The following is a 21,823-nucleotide window of genomic DNA, read 5'->3' on the forward strand; positions in this document are numbered from 1 at the left end:
ACAGAGCCCTGTGGAACACCACTCACCACTGACTTCCAGGCAGAATACTTTCCTTCCACTACCACTCGCTGTCTTCTGTCGACCAGCCAATTCTGTATCCAGACAGCTAAATTTCCCTGTACCTGGCAGACTAACTCAAAAACTCCCCTGACAGTATAAATAAACATCTCATAACACACTGAGTCACCCCAACTTGGAATCAGTATGTCACAGTATTCAGTGTATGTTCAATGCAGCAGCTGAGGACAAGGAGAAGTTCTGCTCCAGCCTTGACCAATCTCTCTCATGGGTCCCTGCAGTGGAAAAACTAATTGTCCTCAGCGACTTCAACACCAGAGCTGGTAGAAGTACATGTATTCAGGGTGATGTAATCGGGAAAGAGGGAGTTGGAAAACAAAATTCCAACTGTACTCTTCTCTTAACTGAATGCCACAAACACAACCTCTTCATCACAAGCACACTGTTCTACCAAAGAAACAAATACAAAACAATGTAGCAGTCTCCAAACACTGGCATCTCCCTGACTATCTTATCATCAGTGAGGTATTTGAAAGACATTAAAATCACACATACACTGACAGGTGCCGACAACTATTGGATTAAGCATCACCTGATCTCATCCAGAATCAATATAATTAAAAACCCGTCACAATAGAAACAGAAGCAGTGCCACATAAAGTTCAACATCGAAGCATTTAAAGTTTCAGAAAAAAAAAGCCTCATCCAATCAAGCCCTCTCATAAACCTAGCAACCTTTAGCGACACCAAGTCACGCGATCCCAACAACCTCTGGTCCACCCTCAAGACTGCCTTCATCAATGCCTACAAAAACGTAATCAGCCACTCAATCAGGAAACACCAAAACTGATTTCATGAGAATGATCAGGAGATTGCAGATATATTTGCATCTTCTGGGGACATGGATAGGATAAATGGACAAAGTCTTTTCTCTGGGGTGGGGTAGTCCAGAAGTAGAGGACATAGGTTTAGGGTGAGAGAGGAAAGACATAAAAGGGACCTAAGGGGCAACTTTTTCACGCCGAGGTTGGTGCATGTATGGAATGAGCTGCCAGATGAAGTGATGGAGGCTGGTACAATTGCAATATTTAAAAGGCATCTGGATGGAAACATGAATAGGAAGCGTTTAGAGGAATACGGCCAAGTGCTGGCAAATGGCACTAGATTAGGTTGGGATATCTGGTCAGCATGGATGAGTTGGACTGAAGGGTCTGTTTCTGCACTGTACATCTCTATGACTCTATCTATAACTACAGGTGAGGTGCCTGATGACTGGAGGGGGGTTAACGTGGTACTTTTGTTTAAGAAAGGCTGTAAGGAGAAACCAGGGCTTGAGAGTGTGACTTCGGTTATGGGTAAATTGTTGGAGGCGATTATAAACGATAGGATTACGGACATTTTGAGAGGCAAAAACAGAATAGGGATAGTTTTGTGCAAGGAAAATCATGTCACTCATTCTTAAGTGAGTATTTTTGAGGAAGTTACCAAAAAGGCTCACCTTGGCAGAGCAGTAGACATTGTTTAGTTGGAGTTTATTAAAGCCTTTAAAATGTTCCAAATGATAGACTAATTAGTAAAGATAGGTCACATGAGATTGAGGGTGGGCTTGCCAATTGGATATATAATTGGCTTAATGGCAGGAGAGAGAGACAGACAGACAGACAGACAGAGACAGAGACAGACAGAGAGACATAGATCTGGATGAGAATATAGAAGGCATGGTTCGTAAGTTTGCAGATGACAACAGAATTGGTGGCAGAGTAGACAGTGCAGGAGGTTTTCTAAGGTTACAAAGGGATCATGATGAAGTGGGTCAATGGGCTGAAAGATAGCAGATGGACCTAGCCTAACAAGCCTTTCTATATAACTCAAACTTTCCATCGCCAGACACATCGTGGTAAACCTCTTCTGAGCTCTCTCCTCCTTGATAACATTGTTCCTTTAACTGGGTGACCTGAACTGGACACACTATTCTAGATGAGGCCTCACAAATATCTGATACAACCTTAATATAATGCCCCAACTCCTATACTCAAAGGACTGAGCAATGAAGTCAAGCATTTTTTAAAACAACCCTGTCTATGTGATGCAAACTTTAAAGAATTATGTACGAGCACTCCTAGGTTCCTCCGTTCTACAACGCAAGGCTCTACCATTAATTACATAAGCCCTACCCTTGTCTGTTGTAACAAAATGAAATGATTCAATAAATATTAAGCTGGAGGCACATGGCATTTCTGAGTGCAAAACAACAACAAGCCTATGGTTCCCTGGTTTCTCCTTACAGCCTTTCTTAAACAAAAGTACCACGTTAGCCCCCCTCCAGTCATCAGGCACCTCACCCGTGGTTATAGATAGAGTCATAGAGATGTACAGTGCAGAAACCGACCCTTCGGTCCAACTCATCCATGCTGACCAGATATCTCAATTGGATGAGAAAAAGCATGCCTACAGGTGACTGAAGGCGGAGGTTCAAAACAAACCCATGACATGATGAACAGGTGGGTGGGTGGAGAAAGCACTGGAGGCCCGAAAAATGGCTGACAACTATGATGGTGAAGTGGGAGATGGCACTGGGCAGGGTGACACTAGGCACACGGACACACAAGATGGCCACTGAGGCACAAGTTCACCACTTGATACACAAGATGGCCACCGGACCACAATATAGAGAGAGACAGCAGAGCAAACACAGACACTGCCTGGGGCCACCAGAATGCCAGCACAATGCACTCACAACCTAGTTGATTAGTTCAAGGCGGGTGGGGGAGACAATACATGAGTAGTGCATACTGCATGCCGGAGTGTCTGGGACCAGCTAACATCTTTGATAGAAATGTTAACAGGTTGATACGGACTCAATACAAAGTGCTAACAGCCAGGGCTGCAGTAATCGTCCTTCTCAAGAAGAGTGATTAGTACCCCTTACTATAGCAATGGACTTCTACACTGATTTGAAACTAACAATGCCTGTGTTGAAACCGACGACTGCACTGAAATTAACAAAGGCTGCACTGGAACTGACAATGACTGCATTAAAACTATTAATGATTCTGCAATGTTTACAATAGACAAACCATGTTACAGAGACTATAAAAGTATCTTGACATGTGCTCTGGATTGAGAGAAGACTCACAGCTAACCACTGTGCTGTTGGTATCTTTCTCTCCCCGGAGCTCCGCTATTTCCTTGTACAATAAACTCTGTCATTGAACCCTGACTCTGAGTCAGAGGCTGGTGATTTTCCCCACAACAATGGTTTCTTCTGTGCTGTCAACACCACAAACAGATCAAACACCCAAGGACCAATCCTACAACTGGCCAAGGACAGAGTGACTCTTATCAAAGATAAAGTCATCAAAATATACTGGGGGTGGGTACTGTGGACACCTCCTCAACTAGAGGTCTGTCGTCAATCCGAACATCCCTGAGTGCATTCCACAGCACGTTATACGCCATGAGCTCAGCAACACCCCAGCATGCATGAACAAGAGCAAGCTATCAGCAAGCTTAAGAACAACAAGGCTGTTGCAGCAAACCTTATCCCCACTGAGACATTGAAGTGTAGAGAGAAAAAGCACCTGCTGCAGTTAAATGCTGTAGTCTGTCTTATCTGGAAGGAGGAGAGCTCTTAGATGTCACTGTCCTGAGTATTTTCAAAAAAGGGAACAAGTCCAATCACGACAACAACAGGGGAATTTCCCTGCTGTTGACTGTTGGATAAGTCATCGCCAAGGCCCGCCTCAACTGTCTCGTCCCTGTGACTGAGGAACTCCTCCCTGAGTCACAGTGTGGCTTTTGGCCATGGAGGGGCACAACAGACATGATTTTCACCATGCAACAGCCTCAGGAAAAATGCAAAGAAAAGGACCTACCCCTGTAAAAGGCCTTCTTTGACTTTACAGGTTATAGTGCACAACACCCAGGAATGTACTTTTATTTTGTGGCAGAATTGTTAGAAGCAAATAGTGTGAACCTAATGAGTGCACAAAGTCTTGGTGGACTTTCTAGAAAAATGTATTCTAGTTAATAAAATCAGAAAGTGCTGGAAAGTCTCAACAGGTCTGGCACATCCAGGAGAGAAAAACAAATTTATTATTTTGAATCCAGCAAGACTTTTCCTTGAAACTGATTCATACCATGAAATGTAATCCCATTAATCCAAAAAACACTCCTTTACAGATTTCAAATCACCACTATATGATACTCAAAAGCATTATTAGTACAGTATTCTCATCAGAACATTCATTTCTTAAAAGCCCCATTGGGATTAATTGGACATCAGCTCCCAGTATGGAAAATACATTTGTTTCTTTCTGGAGCTATTATACCAGAGGTTAAAGATTGGTAGCAGCAAATAACTGCTTCAGGGTTTTATCCAAACACATTCAGTCTAACTCCTTAACCTAATATAACTGCATTTTTCTTTCCTGTATTTCTGATTGTTGACAGAAATGGGAAAAGAACAGTTTTAAAAACGAAGAATTATTGAAGGATTACTCCAGTTTTTGGAAATAAATAACTTGATCAACTAGAGACAGGAGACCGCATGAATGGAGCTTTGTCCACAACAAGGTTTGGATTAGTCTGTGGAGTTGTGATCAGTTAACAATAAACAAGGCCTCTGGTATGCCAAAACCAGATTTTTATTTTTTGAGGGGGTGGAGGGTAGGAAATGTTTAGGTCAGAAGCCACTGGACATCCACAAGCTGTTTTGTTCTCTTCTGCACCTCAAGTGTGAAGATAGAATTACAGAATCTTGACAGTACAGATTGAAGCCATTTGGCCCACTGAGTCTGCACTGATCCTCTGAAAGGTATCCCACCCAGACCCACCCACCATTCCCGTAACCCCACATTTACCATGGCTAATCCACCTAGTCCACATCCTTCAACATTACAAAGCAATTTGGCATGGCCAATTGACCCAAACTGCACATCTTTGGACTGTGGTTGGAAACCAGAGAAACCAGCAGAAACACATGCATACATGGGAGAAAGTGCAAACTCCCTACACAGAGGTGTCCAAGGTTAGAGTCAAACCCGGGTCCCTGGCAGTGCTAATCACTGTGTTCCTGTGCTGCCCCCAAGGTAGCCAGTTCATTTCCCTTTACAAGTTTTTGTAAGCAGTAACTTTTAATTGATAAGTCAGAGACTCTTGTAAAAATGAACCAGTCACCCTACGCCTCCTGCAACAACTGAATGTATGTCGAGAAGGAAGACTGAGCAGTGATATTCTGATCAGCAAAAGGATCAATTCAGCAAACTCTGTTGACAAAGACCACAGATCTGCCTTCCCAATCTTTCCCTTCACATAACACTGTTTGCTTTTTTCTTTATCTGTGACTATGTGCATATAGAGGGGTAGTTGAAATGAGAACCAGAGGTTTAAGCAGTGAAGTTATATGTTATCTGCAGTTAAAATCTATTTCCTGTTAATAAATAATAATCCTTGCAAAAACCTGGCTTTCTGTCAAGGAGTGTAAAAGGTATGTAAATTGAGAAATCCACACATTTTAAAAGGTCTTAACTTTTGTGATGACTCTGAGGCTTGATTTCCAGTATGATACCTCAGTGAGACATAACACAAAAATAAACTAGTGTTCACAAATTTAACTATCTTCTTCCTTTCACTGGAGTAATATTTTATATAAAACTTTCAGTGTTTCACAGCTCTGTAAAAATTACAATTGAAAAAGTCTTTAAGCAATAGGTATTTGCCATAAGCTTAATAAAATCATTTCCAGAAATTTCCACAGAAACTTTGAGGTACAATTATTTTCCTTGGCAAGTCATAAACCCTCCAAAGTTAACTAAAACACATTAGTTCTGAAAACTGGCCCTCACAAGCGAGTTAAAAAAAATCATAGCTACAAAAATATTCACAATTATTAATTCCTTCAAATGCATAGAAAACCCCATATGTCACTATTTCAAAATCAAGAAAGATCCAAACTTAACACAAATGAGGCAGAGGGTGACCAACAGGGAGAGGCAACACTTTGGCACATATATTACAGTCTAGAAGCAATCATCAGTGCTGAACAGTGGATCATCATGGGCCTGGTATCAAGGAGCACTTAAGACCCTAAAAACTTTCTCTAAACACTACATCACAGTAGTGTTTCCCTCCCTCTTCCCCTCCTCCTCTAACCAAAAGAAAGAAAGAGGGATAAATTATTGCATATTATTGCAAAATTTGTTGCTAGCAGAGTAAGGCTTTGGCTTGAGAGACTTTCAAGAGCAGCACCTCAGCAGAAAGTACAGATAAGCTCAAGTAAAGTCCTTTAAATTTTCCTTTTTAGACTTATGGCAGTTAGGGCAGTTGCATGACTCTCCTGCAGGATGTGGGAGCTCAGGGAGACTTTCATGGTCCCTGATGACTACATCTGCGGAAAGTACACCCAGCTTCAGATCCTGGGAGACCATGTCAGGGAACTGGATGCACTCAGGATCACCTGAGATGCTAAGCGCATCATGGATAAGAGTTTTAGTGAGATGGTTACACCTAAGGTGCAGATAGAGAATAGCTGGGTAACCACCAGGAAAGGCAAAGGGAGTGGGTAGAGTGTGCAGGAATCCCTTGTGGCCATTCCCCTCAAAAACAAGTATACCATTTCAGATACTGTTGGGGGATGACTGTTGAAGGGAAAACAGCAGCAGCTAGGTCAGTGGTACTACAACTGGCTCTGGGCACAGTGGGAAAGGGTCAAGTTAAACAGGACCTTAGGTAATAGGAGACTTGATAGTTAGGGGTCAGACAGCAGATTCTCTTTCCACAAATGCGAATCCAGGATGGTGTGTTTCCTCCTGGGTGCCAGGGTCCAGGATGTCTCAGAGCAGCTGCAGAACGTTCTCAAGGGGGAGGGGGAGCAGCCAGAAATTATTGTTCACTTTGGTACAAATGATGTAAGTAGAAATACAGATGAGGCTCTGTGGAGTGATTATAGAGAGCTAGGAAAAAAAATTAAAAACCAGGACCTTGTCAGTGGTAATTTCAGGATTACTTCCAATGCCATGTGCTAGTGAGGGTAAAAACAGGAGGATATGACAGAGAAATGCATGGCAAAAGAATTGGTGCAAAGGGGAGGGATTCAGATACTTAGATCATTGGGATCTGTTCTGGGGCAGAGGTGACCTGTTTAAGAATGACGAGTTACATCTAAACTGAAGGGGAAACTAATATCTTGACAGCCAGGTTTGCTAGTGCTACAAGGGAGGGTTTAAACTAGCTTAGCAGGGGGTTGGGATCCTTAACAGAGGGAGGCAGGATCCTCAACAGCAGGAAGGGAAATGTGAGGTTGGAAGGAGATAAAGTAATCACAAATAGTAAAGTGAAGAGTTAGGTCAGACTGGAATACGACAGAGAGCAAGGAATCGCAAAGCATGACACTGGAAAAGCACACAGGTCAAGCAGCATCCAAGAAGTAGGAGACACGACGTTTCAGGCATAAGCCCTTCATCATCCCTTCATTCCTGATGTAGGGCATATGCCCAAAACATCAAATCTCCTGCGCCTTGGATGCTGCCTGATCTGCTGTGCTTTTCCAGCGCCACACTTTTCAATTCTGATCTTTGGCATCTGCAGTTCTCACTTTGTCTCAGGGAGCAAAGAATGCCTGTTGGATTAAATTGCATATACTTCAATGAAAGAGAGCTGACAGGTAAGGCCAATGAACTCAGGCTGTGAATAGGTACCTGGGACTGGGATATGCAGCCATCAAAGAAACATGGCTAAGGGAGGGACAGGACTGGCAGCTTCATGTACCAGGATACAGGTGCTTTAGGTGGGACAGAGGTGGTGAAAAGGGTGGGGAGAGTTACATTTTTGATTAAGGTGAGTATCATAGCAATCATTAGAGATGAAATAATTGAAGAATCATCCAGTGAGGCTTTGTGGATGGAGCTAAGGAATAAGAAGGCACTGGTGACATTATTGGGGTTATACTGTAGTCAATGGGAATTAGAGGAACAAATATACAGGGAGATTGGGGAGACTTGTAGGAGCAATAAGGTTGTCATTTTAGAGGATTTTAATTTTCCTAATAGACTGGGATTACTAGAACATTTAAGGGTTTAGCTGGAGTGGAATTTAAGTGCGTTGAGGCAAGTTTCCTCAAGCAATAAATAGAGGGTTCTATTAGGGAAGGGGCAAATCCCGACCTACTCATGGGAAATAGGGCAGGACAGGCAATGGAGGTGGCACTGGAGGAGCACTTGGAACCAATGACCATAATTACATTAAATTTTAAAATTGTTATGGAGATGGACAAACTAGTTCATGGGTTCAAGTTCTAAATTGGGGTAAGGTGAATTTTGATGCAATTAGACAGGAGTTTGCAGGGGTTGATTGGAGTAGTTTGTTTGCAAGCAAAGGGACCCCCGGCAAGTGGGAGGCATTTAAAACTGAGATAGCTAGAGCTTCACCCTGAGAGGAGAAAGTGAGGTCTGCAGATGCTGGAGATCAGAGCTGAAAATGTGTTGCTGGAAAAGCCCAGCAGGTCAGGCAGCATCAGGGAACAGGAGAATCGACGTTTCGGGTACAAGCCCTTCTTCAGGAATTATTCCTGAAGAAGGGCTTATGCCCGAAACGTCGATTCTCCTGTTCCCTGGATGCTGCCTGACCTGCTGCACTTTTCCAGCAACACATTTTCAGCTCTTCACCCTGAGAGGGTGAAAGGCAAGGTTGACAGGGATAGGGAACATTGCATGACAAGAGAGATTGAGATTTTGACCAGAAAAAAGGTGGTTGTGGCTCAGGTACAAGCAGCTGGGTTCAAAGGAATCCCTTGTGGTATATAGGGGATATGGGAGTTTACTGAAGAAGGAAAATGTTTGTGAGGCCAGACCTGGGAGTAGTGTGTTCAGCTTTGGTCACCTTGCTATAGGAAGTTATGTTATTAAACTGGAAAGAAGCAGGAGAAATTTAGAAGGATGTTGCCAGGACTCAAGAGTCTGAGTTATACTGAGAGGTTGGACAAGCTAGGACTTCTTTCTTTAGAGCATAGCAGACTGAGGGCAGACTTTATAGAAGCGTATAAGATCATGAGAGGCATAGATAGGGTGAATGCACTCAGTCTTTTTTCCTCGGGTCAGGGATTCAAGGACGAGGGGCATCAGTTTAAGGTTAATGGGGAAAGAATAAAAGGAAATCTGAGTGGCAACCTTTTTAAACAGAGGGTGGTACGCATATGGAATGAACTGCCAGTGGAAGTGGTTGAGGCAGGTACATTAACAACATTTAAAAAGCATTTGGACAAATACATGGATAGGAAAGGATTAGAAGAAGATGGGCCAAATACAGGGAAATGGGGTTAGATTGGATGGACATTTTGGTTGGCATGGACCATATTTTGGCCAAAGGGCCTGTCTCAATGCTATAGGACTCAATGATTAATAGCTCTCTCTACGACTCTATGATTCAAAAATATGCATAAATCAGAGTCTACATCACAAGGAGTGCTATTTCATTGTATAAGATGAGATATTAAATCCTGGCCATAGCCTACTTGTTCAGGAGATCCCATGGCATTGTTCAAAGTGAGCTCTCTGCACAGAACTTGGAATTTATGAAAATACTAAAAATGTGCTATTATCAACAACTTGACACAAAAGGAGTTAAATCTTTGCATTTCAGAAGTTCATCATGGCTTACTGGAAATCAAGTGCCATGTGTAGCGCAATAGTCACCACAAAAATAAGCAGAATTCCCCACTTTGCCAGTGTTTTAGACCCATGCTGAAAGAAATTCCACGGAGGAGTATGCAGTGTTATGGATGCTATCCATTGCATCCTGAATTTTAAGGAAGCAGAAACATGAAACAGCTGTTCAGCACTCATTCAACATGGATGAATTTTCTTACTCTTCTGAAGTATTGGTGATGTGTCAAATAAAAGCCTGGGCAGCATCCTCACTAAAAGGAAGAAAGGCAGGCCTTTCATGATCATCAACTTTACAGCCAAGATGACCTAGTAGTATTATCACTGGACTATTAATCCAGAGACCAAAGTATGTTCTGGGGACCAGGGTTTGATTCCTGGGTCTAAATGATGATCATGAATCCATTGTCAATTGTCAGAAAACTAGCTGGTTCACTAATGTCCTTTAGGAAAGGAAACTCACCCTTATCTGTCTGGCATACATGTGACCCATAGCAATGTGATTGATTCTTAACAGCCCTCTGGGCACTTGGGAATGGCAAGAAATGCTGGCCTAGCCAGTGATGTTCTCATGCCATGAATGAACAGATAAAAAAAAACAGATATAGATGCAGTAATATAATTCAGCAAGATCCTATAAACAACCATGTGATAGGACCAGGTAATCTGATTGTTTCAGCAGGAAAACTATTGCACAGAACATTAAGAATAACTCTCCTGGTCTCCTTAAACGACCTTATAGAGGTTTACAAAATTATGAGGGACATGGATAGGGTAAATAGGCAAAGTCTTTTCCCTGGAGTCAGACTTTGCCAGAGGACTTAGGTTTAGGGCGAGTGGGGAAAGATATAAAAGAGACCTAAGGGGCAACCTTTTCATGCAGAGGATGGTACATGTATGGAATGAGCTGCCAGAGGAAGTGGTGGAGGCTGGTATAATTGCAACATTTAAGAGGCATGTGGATGGGTATATGAATAGGAAGGGTTTGGAGGGATATGGGCCGGGTGCTGGCAGGTGGGACTAGATTGGGTTGGGATATCTGGTCGGCATGGACAGTTGGACCAAAGGGTCTGTTTCCATGCTGTACATCTCTATGATTCTATGACTCTAAATCCCACAGCAATATTTTGCTCTCTAACAAAAGGTCAAGTTTTGCTTTGGTAACATAACCTCTGAAAGATAGTACTTCCCTGAGTATAACAAAAGAATATCAGCCTTTATTTTTGTGCTGAAGTCATGGTACCAAAGGTTTAAATGCAATATAAGGTGTCACAGAATCACAGTGTCATATTGCACAGGAAGGATCCTTTGGTCCATCAAGCCAATCAACAGGAATTCCACTTTCCAGCACTTGACCTATAACCTTGAATGTTATGACAAGCCAAAACTAACATGCCTAAATCTCCAGAAGCCCAAGATGGCTGAAAAGACTTTTACCACCTACAGCAACATTTAGAAACTTGATCTGGTTATCATACAAACTTTTTATTTCAAAGGAATATAAAAGGTACACATGTTCGGTCAGTCTGCATGGCCTGCTGGGTGAAGACGTTGGCCTAATTTAATTATGCAGCACTCTACATTGCCGTCTTCTGTTCCCCTGCAAAGCAGGGAATCACATATGTCAATATAAGCTTCTGAAACTGCAGCAAACCAGACAAACCAGAGACTCGGATACAGGGAGACAATATGCTGATTGTGTGCACCTTTTCATTGATTAATTTCTCTGCCCAAATTTTACTCAACCCAAGTACACCTCAATATACCTGTGTATGGTACATTTTACACCCTATTTCATTTATATATATGCACTCAAGATGATAAAAATGCATGAAGTCTTCCAATTCCATCCAGACTGGCAATTTAATTCAAATGACAATGGATGTAACTATGATATAAATAGGTGCTATCCAAAATAACATCTCTCAAAAAGGATATGTATTGAAATATTGCTTCTCCTCAGATTCAGCTTCAACTTCTGAATTGAACACTGAAAACATTTTCACCATTCAGTGGACAATCTACCATAATACTAATTATTAACTGTATAATGGGACTAAAAACAAATTATCTTGCTTTACCAACCAGTATAAATCAGGTGGTACAAGTGAAGAGAGAGAGATTAGAAAACAAAATATACAAAACAGTCACATTGGATCAACAAATGCCACGTCAACAATTCACTTCAGGTATGCTAAAAAAAAGGCTAAAACATTTCTTGGTTTTGAATATTTTCTCATACTCAAGTATTCCCAGTTGAGTTAGTTAAGCAGGAAATCAAAATGGTATTTTCCAAATTTATTAACAACCATTTGGAAAAGAAGCATATGCAAACCGTGTGAAATCAATGCTGCATTACCAATACAGCTACAGTTCACTATCTGGAATATCTTTTTTGTTCACCAAATTCCACAGCTAATTTTGAATTTTTTAAAATAAGTTGGCTTGTGTCAGATTGTGAACCTTTTTTGTTTATATTACCTTAACAAATCCTCTAGTATGCAACACGCATAGAACTATAGCATTTTACAGCATCGAAAGAGGCCCACCAGCCCATTATGTCCCTGCCAGTCATCAAGCACCAATACTTTTCAATCCACTTCCCAACATTTGGCTTGCAACATGCATGCTATGCCGCACATCTAAATATTTCACACAATTCACTAGTAAGAGGATTAAATCTCTTTTTTTCACCCACCCTACACCTATATCCAATGACTCTAGAATATGTTGACTCCTTGCCAGTTTCATAGGTTGGAGTTTTATGTTCCTTCGGTGGCATTGCTTCAAATTGAAACCACAAACAGCATTATTTTCCCTTTCACAAACAATGTTCAATTAATTTACACAAATTCTTTGAACCGGTTACAAGCAGTACAGTTCAAGGGGGATCACTAGTAAATTTCGTAAATGTAGAAACATGCAAAATAGAAGTAATAGGCCGTTTGGCCCTTCAAGTCTCCTCTGCCATTCAACAGTATCATCCAATTCAGTACTCTGTTACCACTTAGCACCCAGAACTATATCTAATTCCTCCTTGAAACATTCAATGTTTTGGCATCAACTGCCTTGTGTGGCAAAGACATCCAGAAGCTCAACACTGGATGTAGGTTTGCTTGCTAAGCTAGAAGGTTCATTTTCAGACTTTTCGTCACCATACTAGGTAACATCAGTGAGCCTCCGGATGAAGCACTGGTGGTATAGCCCACTTTCTATTTATCTGTTTAGGTTTCCTTGGGTTGGTGATGTCATTTCCTGTTCTTTTTCTCAGGGGGTGGTAAATGGGATCTAAGTCAATGCGTTTGTTGATAGAGTTAGAATGCCATGCTTCTAGGAATTCTCATGCTTGTTACAGTTCTTGCAAGGTATTTTGTAAATGACATTAGTTTTGTTTGTTGTCTGTGTAGGTTCTTTCAAGTTCATTAGCTGCTATTTTAGTGTGTTGGTGGGTTTGTGGGCTACCATGATGGCAAGAGGTCTAAGTAGTCTGGCAGTCATTTGATGTAGGGGAGAGTGGCTAGGGTTTCTAAACGTGTTTTGTTGGGGTTCGTTGCTAAGAAAGCAGTGGACTGTGTTCATTGGGTACCCATTTTTTTTTAATACACTGTATAGGTGATCTTCCTCTGCTCTTCATAGTTCCTCTGTTCCACATCCATCAAGCCAAACAGAGACACGCACGAGAATCCCTTGAAGGATGACATTCCAACCAGAATTCTATCATAAAACACATTGACTTGGATCCCATTTACCACCCCCGAGAAAAAGAACAGGAAATGACATCACCACAGGAAATGATGTCACCACATGAACTGACATTACCAACCCAAGGAAACCTAGACACGAAAATAGAAAGCGGGCCTTTCCACCAGTGCTTCATCTGGAGCCTCACTGATGATGTTACCTAGTATGGTGACAAAACATCTGAAAACAAACCTTCCAGCTCAGCGAGCAAACCTCCATCCAGAACCTCAACCTGAGCTACAAATCTTCTCAAAACTCGTTAGCTCAACACTCTCCAGGTGAAGACATTTCTTTTCAACGAAGTCCTAAGTAGTCTAACCTGTATCCTTAAACTGTGATGCCTGGTTCTGGACTCCCCAGTCATTGGGAACATTTTCTAGATGGCAAGTAGTGTTGTATTTAAATTTATAAAAGGCGTTCAATAAGGTCCCACATAAAACTTTACTACAGAAGATGAGATGGTATTGGTGAATTTATACTGGCATAGATTGAGCATTGTCTAACTAACAGGATTATTTTTAGATTTTTGAGATGTAATGAGGGAAATGTCACAGTGATAATTGCTGGTGCCTCAAGTATTTAAGACGTATAATAATGACCAGGGTGAAGGAACTGACTGTACTACAGCCGCATCTGCTGACGGTACAAAGACAGGGAGGAAAGTAAGTTGTGAGGAGGACTGGGACTGCAAAGATAGGCTGAATGATTGTATTCCAACATTTCTGATTTATTTGTGTAATATGGAAATTTCTGGCTAGCCAGTATTTATTGCCCATCCCTAGTTGCCCTTGAGAAGGTGGTGGTGAGCTGCCTTTTTGAACAGCTGCAGCCCACCTGCATTGGGGTGACTCACAATTCCATTAGAGAGGGAATTCAGGATTTTGACCCAATGACAGTGAAAGAACAGTGATATATTTCCAAGTCAGGATGGTGTGTGGCTTGAAGGTGGTGGTGTTCCCATATCCTTCCAGATGGAGGTGGTCATTCGTTTGCAAGGAATTATTTGAGGATCTTTGGCAAAAATCTGCAGTGCATCTTGTAGATAGCACACACTGCTACTACTGAGTATCGGTGGTGGAAGGAGTGGATGTAGTGCCAATCAAGCGGGCTGCTTTGTCCTGGATTGTGTCAAACTTTTTGAGTGTTGTTGTCATCTACCAAACTTTTGGAGGAAAATGTAAAGTTGTTCACTTGGTAGGTAGAGAAACAAAATATTATTTAAATAGAGAGAGAATGTAAGATGATGCAGTACAAAGGTATTTGTGTATCCTAGCACATGAATCACAAAGTATTAGTATGTACTAAATTTCGAAGGGCTGAATGGCCTACTCCTGCACCTATTGTCTATTGTCTACAGCAAGTAAATAGATTGTTGGCCTTTACTGCAACGGGGAAGGAGCATAAGTGTGGGGAAGACATGCAACAAGGGCACAGAGCACTTTTCTACAGCTTTATTACAAGTGGGATATACTCGCATTGGAAGAAATTGAGAGTGTTCATTAGGCTGATTACTGGGATGAAGGGGGTTGTCTTGTGAGAAACCTTGAGCAGGTTGGGTCTATAGTCATTGGAGTTTAGAAGAATGAGCAGATATTTTATTGAAACATAAGATTCTGAAAGTGCGATGCTAAGATAACATTTGTCCTCCTGGGGAATTTAAAACTAGAGGGCATAGTTTCAAAATAGCCATTTAATCCCATTTAATGAGACAAGGAGGAATTTGCAATCCAGACTGGGACAAGGAATATATCCAAGGCTGCCCTTGACAGATACTTTATCTACAAGGGAATCAAGAGTTATTGAGGATAGTGGGGGAAAATTGAGCAGATGGTAGTGTATGCTGTGAGGAGCATGCTAAGAGGCTGCAGGGTCACTTGACAAGTTGGCTGAGTGGGTAAATATTTGGCAAATGCAATATGATGTGGATAAATATGAGACTATCCACTTTGGCCACAAGAATAGGAAGGCAGATTATTAACTGAATGGTGGCAGTTTAGGAAAAGGGGAGGTGCAAAGAGACCTGGGGATTATGTTGAAGGTTGGCATACAGGTACAGCAGGTGTTTGAAGAAAGCTAATGGTAGGCAGACTTTCATAGTGAAAGGATTCGAATATAGGAGTAAGGATGTCCACCAGACTAATTCCCAGGATGGCAAGATTGACATGTGAAGAAAGACTGGATCAATTGGGCTTGTAATGTTTGAAATTTAGAAAAATGAGGGAGGATCTCATAGAAACATAAAATCCTGATGGGACTGGACAGGCTAGATGCAGGAAGAACGTTCTTGATGTTGGGGAAGTCCAGAATTAGAAGTCACAATCTAAGAATAAGGGGTAAGACATTCAGGACTGAGATGAGGAAGAATTTCTTCACTCATGGTGAATTCTCTCCCACAGAAAGCTGTTCAGGGCAGTTTGTTAGATACATTGAAGAGGGAGCTGGACATGGCTTTTGCAGCTAAAGGGATCAAGAGGTGTGGAGAGAAAGCAGGAATGTGATCCTGAAGTTGCATGATCAGCCACGATCATATTGAATGGTGGTGCATGCTCGAAGGACTGAATAGCCTACCCCTGCATTTATTTTCAAAGTTTCTATGCTTCTATGAAAGTGGAGTTGAAGCCTTAATCAAATCAGTCTGCAAATTATATCTTCTATTCCATGCCATCGTCATAAAATCCACAAAGAAATTAAAATCAGGAAAAATGCACTAACAGATTTGATAAAAACTCAAGTCAAAATGACTTCTAGTATCCCTTCAAATTAGGTACAAAAAAAAGGAACTTGTATCTTGTGGAGTAAGTGGTGGTGATACTTCATGTTTGGCAGAACAGGGATATGCTCGAGTGACAGACAAGTGTAAAAACGGATTCTTGTTTGTAATTTAGCACTGTATTCAGTATACTGTGTAGATGTTCATAAATAACAAATTATCAAGTCTTCAAAAAGGTACATTTTGTAACTAGAAAAGAATATGAAAATAGAAACCATGAAGCAAAAGTGGGTGAATTCTATTGTTACAACTCAATATGCTGTTGATTCTAGTTCAGTAACAACATCTAAAGAAAAATTATATTCTTGGCACACGTATCCTTTACTAAGTGAACATCAAACATGCAGTGCAAATTCAACACTATCAAAGATCAAATGTAATATTAACGACCTATACATTATATCTTCAGATCCTAGCACTATTCAGTGAAGATAGGGGAAAAATTAGATACCAGCCAGGAATTGCAAGAAAATCTCAGGAAGGTTACTGAAAGAAAAGTTCTGGAGATAAGTTTTGAAGCAGGTTTGAAAAAGTTCACAGAACCTTCACACTGGAGATCTTATCATTGATGATGGAATGGAGGAAAGGGAAATGCCATGCACAAGTTGGCAAAACTGAAAGCTTAAATAGTACTAAATTGCATTTAGATTTTCAGTGTCACATTTTTAATGAGATGGCTGGCATATATTCAAAACTCTGTCACTTATAAATTATCATGCTTAATTAGTTTTGTAAAGTTTCTTATAATTTTGACAATCTATTTATATAGGCTACATTGAACACAGTTTCATTTCTCTTTGAAATATACAGGTTCACTTTGGAGGTACCTAATTAACACCATCAAGATTATCACCAATGTCCACAAGATTGATCTTATGTGCCATGATTTGGAGATGCCGGTGTTGGACTGGGGTGTACAAAGTTAAAAATCACAACACCAGGTTATAGTCCAACAGGTTTAATTGGAAGCACACTAGCTTTCGGAGCGACACAAAGGAGTGTCGCTCCGAAAGCTAGTGTGCTTCCAATTAACCTGTTGGACTATAACCTGGTGTTGTGTGATTTTTAACTTTGATCTTATGTGTGTTCACCATACTGGAAAAACACATTGGCTGAGCAAGCTGAAGAAATAACCAGCCTCAAAAGTAGACACTGTTGAGGAAGCTCCCTCTTAGAAGGCTCAATATTTCACCCAAATGATCACATAGTGCAAATAGGACACAGGAATGTCAGAAGTTATAAGATAACCTTATTCCAAGTAATCTACACTAAGGCAAGACCTAGTCATCTCATTCCTTTCTTTCACTTTGAACTAAATCAGATACCAGCTACAGCTGAAAAATTGGGAATGCTAAGAATCATGCAGTTACCTTTGCAATGATTTCTGATTGCATTCCCTGCCCAACAAGATCCACATCAGGACTTGAAGTACACATTTTTGGCATGTTACTGTTGACCTTTATATCATAATTTGTGGAATAAAAATAAAAGTTATGTGCTGAAATATTATAGAAATTCTTTGATTTTTTTTCACATGTATACTCATAAATATACTGATTCATGCTTTTGCTTTGCAGTATAATGAAACCAACACCAGTATTCAAAATCTGCAAGTTATATAAAACAAGCAGCCATTTGGTCAACAACTGCTACAACACCTCATCAATAAACTATCATTAGATCCTTTGAAACTTGGCTTGCCCTCAACTTTGAAATAAAGAACCATAGTACCTTTTGGAGTTTTGCACTTTTTTCACAGAAGCCCTCTAGTTCTTGGCGAAGGACACGATTTTCTTCTGATAATATCTCCACCATCTGCTGAGCCCGTGCCACAATTGCAACTGCATCAACTGAAAGTTGCTGGTTTGACACAGGATCTGGTTGGAGCTGAGGAGGAGCTGACTGCAAAAGTGCAAGTTGCAACTGATTCTTTTCCATGGAGCTCTGGGAAGACATAGGGCTGTGGTCCTCTGATGGCAATGACTGAAAAAATGTTTGGCATTGCCTAGAAAATCACAACAAAAATGAAAATCAGTGCAACAATACATAGCATCACAAGTGATTACACATTCTAGCTACAACTTAAGCACTGAAGCCTCAAGGCATTTGGATGATTGAAATACATAGTATGATATACAGCTGCCTGGACCCCATGCTCTGAATATCTCTTTATAAACATCTCTATTGTGTTTGCAGCAAAAATAAGTATACACTTCATTATCTAATACGTTTGTTGCCGCCAATCTCTTTGGCAAACTTCCACATGACAGATTAATGTGTAAAATTAAAGTGTATCAAATTTGGGACAGAAAATTGATTAGCAGACAGGAAACACTAGGAATAAATGGAGGTTTTTTGATGGCAGGCAGCGACCATTGGAGTACAGCATGGATCAATAATAGGACCCCAGCACGTATGTTAATAATTTAGATGAGACAACTAAATGTAATATTCCCAAAATTTGTTTATGACACAAAGCTGGGTGGAAGGATGAGCTGTGAGTAAGGTGCAGAAATGCTGCAGAGTAGATTAATGCATGGCAGATGCAAGGTAATGATTATTATGTGATAATCCACTTCAGTGGCAAAAGTATCAAGACATCTTATTATTTGAATGACGGTAAATTGAAACAGAATTCAATGAGACCTGGATCTCTACATAGACCAGTGCTAAAAGTGTGCAGGTGCAGCAGACAGTAAAAAAGGCAAACTATATGTTCCACTTCTGATTTAGTACCGAATTCTATATTTTCAGAATTGTTTTCTCTAATTGGTTCATCACTGGTCCATCACTGAAACCAAGTCTGTCAGGAATATTATTTCTGATTCCATGTTTTTCCAATGTGATTATTATTGTCCTAATTTCAAAGATTTTCATTTGCAGTAATAACAGTGCCACTACTCTGCTGCTGTAATGAATTTCATTTCTTGCATTATGAAATACAGGATTTCCACCTTTTCTAATATTTCACTGGATGAATCCCACTGCTCAGGACCATAATAATTGATTTCTATTTCACATGCTTTCCTCGATACTTCCCATAGTCTAATAATGACACCAATTTTTTCACCTTTTTCCTGAATGACTACCTTTTCTACATCCTTAATAAAATCTAACCTTAGTTTTCTATTAGACCAGGGCTACTTAGACTGTTAATCTTCACTTTATTATTTTAATTCTGGCTTCTCAACACAATATGTCCGTGGCCTCCGTTTGAAATGTTCTGGATGTAAGTTTGTTCGCTGAGCTGGAGTGTTCATAAAAATCATAGAATGCCGACAGTGTGGAAATGGGTTATATGGCTCAACAAGTTCACACTGACCCATGTAACCCATGCCCATATCCTATTATTCTATATTTACCCCTGACTAATGCACGTAACCTATACACTCCTGAACACTATAGGCAATTTAGCATGGCCAATTCACCTAACCTGCATATCTTCGGATTGTGGAAGGAAACTGGAGCACCAGGAGGAAATCCAGGCAGATACTGGGAGAATGTGCAAACTCCACACAGAGTCACTCGAGGCTGGAATTGAACCTGGGTCCCTGGCACCGTGAGGCAGCAGTGCTAACCAGTGATTTTGTGGCCCTTGGCATGATAGGTTCAATGGCACCCTTTTGTACAGTAGATCCTGCGATTTCCTTGCATTAGCCTTGCCATGTGGTGACTAATCATTGAAGTAGTAAACATTGATCTAAGCGTCAAGTATTTTCCTTAATTCCATACCCCAGCCTGTAATACTACACCTTTTTGAGATTTTCCCAGTGTTCGTAAATTTATTTATGGAACTTTGAATGTCTAATCGCTCTTCAGCTGAACACTCACTCACAACTACTCGTATGGATCATGACTACAGTCACTCTCAGTCCAAGTAGAATAGCTTCTTCAGGAAGCTCTTAATTCTCCTGTGGTAGTTTACTCTTACCAGGTCTGAAATGCTTTTACCAATGACTGTAGAGATTCTTCCTTGGTGAATCTAAGCAGAAGGGTTTCTTCTTCTTAAATGTACAGTTCTTCCCTGCTGCTGTCTGTCTGCAGTATTAGACAAATTAGAACAGGTTTTGAAGATATTGAAAAATCTTCAGAGCTCCATTGCTGCCAGCATATTTGATGAGGCAGTGAAATAAAATCTATATTGCAGCCTACCATGTGGTAGGTTTGCGGTCACCATCCTCTGTAAGTGTTGGGATCTCCCGAATCTATCTAGTGCGATATTGTAAAATCACTTACTAGCATGACTACTATCACGTAGAAGAACAAGAGCAGCAGATACCTAGGAATACCACCATGTGCAGGCTCCCTCCATGCATTGTGCCTGTATGCACAACAAATGACTGCAGTAGTTCAAGAAGGTAGTTCTCTATTACCTTCTCAAGGGCAAATAGCGATGGACAATAAATGCTGGCCCAAGCAGTGACACCTACATCCCATGAAAAATTAAAAGGAATCTAAGTAGTAGAAGCTCATGCAATAAACTGTCCTTTGTTCAATACATTTTAGCAACATAATGTCGAGGCGCCAGTGTTGGACTGGGGTGGATAAGCTCAGATGTCACACGATACCAGGATATAGTCCAACAGGCTGATTTCAAATCACAAGCTTTCGGAGCACTGCACCTTCTTCAGTTGATTAGATTATGATGATTAGATTCCTTACAGTGTGGAAACAGGCCCTCCGAAGAGTAACCCACCCAGACCCATTTCCCTCTGACTATGGGCAATTTAGCATGGCCAATTCACCTCACCTGCACATCTTTGGACTGTGGGAGGAAACCGGAGCACCCGGAGGAAACCCATGCAGACACGGAGAGAATGTGCAAACTCCACACAGACAGTCACCCAAGGCGGGAATCGAACCTGGGACACTAGTGCTGTGAGGCAGCAGTGCTAGCCACTGAGCCACCACGCCGCCCTTGGAGTGAAGAGAAGTATATAGGCATGTGTACTTGGGTTGGTGATGTCATTTCCCGTGGTGACGACTCCTTGGCATCATGGTAGCCCACAGACCCAGCAACATACTAAAACAGCAGCTAATGAACTTGAAAGACACTGTACAGCCAACAAACAAAACTAATTTCATTTACAAAATACCATGCAAGAACTGTAACAAACACTACATTGGATAAACAGGCAGAAAACTAGCCACCAGGATACATGAACATCAACTAGTCACAAAACGACATGACCCTCTCTCACTAGTATCCGTACATACAGATAAAGGAGGACACCGCTTCGACTGTGACAACACATCCATCTTAGGACAAGCCAAACACAGACGTGCACGAGAATTCCTAGAAGCATAGCATTCCAACCAGAACTCTACCAACAAGCACATCGAGTTAGACCCCATCCACCATCCACTGAGAAAAAGAACAGGAAATGACATCACCAACCCAAAGAAACCCAAACATATAAATAGAAAGCAGGAATCATGTGCAATGCTTCGCCTGAGGCCCACTGAAGATGTTACCTAGTGAGATGACGAAATGTCTGGAAATGAACTTTCCAGTTCAGTGAGCAAACATACATCCAGAACTGTTGTGTAATATTATTCATTATGTAATTCCTTGATGATAGGAAAACTGAGGGCAACTTCTCGATTTTCATTTAGTTGCAAAGTTGGCAGTATT

The 21,823-nt window shown here is 41.0% G+C and overlaps 1 protein-coding gene across 9 annotated transcripts in view; it reads right to left on the bottom strand.

Annotated features, from left to right (window-relative positions):
• The window catches only part of LOC122550565 (angiomotin-like protein 1), a 243,538-nt gene that overhangs the window by 102,421 nt on the left and 119,294 nt on the right, over positions 1 to 21,823 (bottom strand). For all 9 annotated transcript variants that reach the window (XM_043691485.1, XM_043691488.1, XM_043691487.1 and 6 more), the window contains one exon: positions 17,920 to 18,193. In XM_043691485.1, coding sequence (XP_043547420.1) covers positions 17,920 to 18,193 — 274 coding nt within the window. The remainder of the gene's footprint in view (positions 1 to 17,919; positions 18,194 to 21,823) is intronic.

Source organism: Chiloscyllium plagiosum, chromosome 6, assembly GCF_004010195.1.
Source record: "Chiloscyllium plagiosum isolate BGI_BamShark_2017 chromosome 6, ASM401019v2, whole genome shotgun sequence".
Taxonomy (NCBI): domain Eukaryota; kingdom Metazoa; phylum Chordata; class Chondrichthyes; order Orectolobiformes; family Hemiscylliidae; genus Chiloscyllium; species Chiloscyllium plagiosum.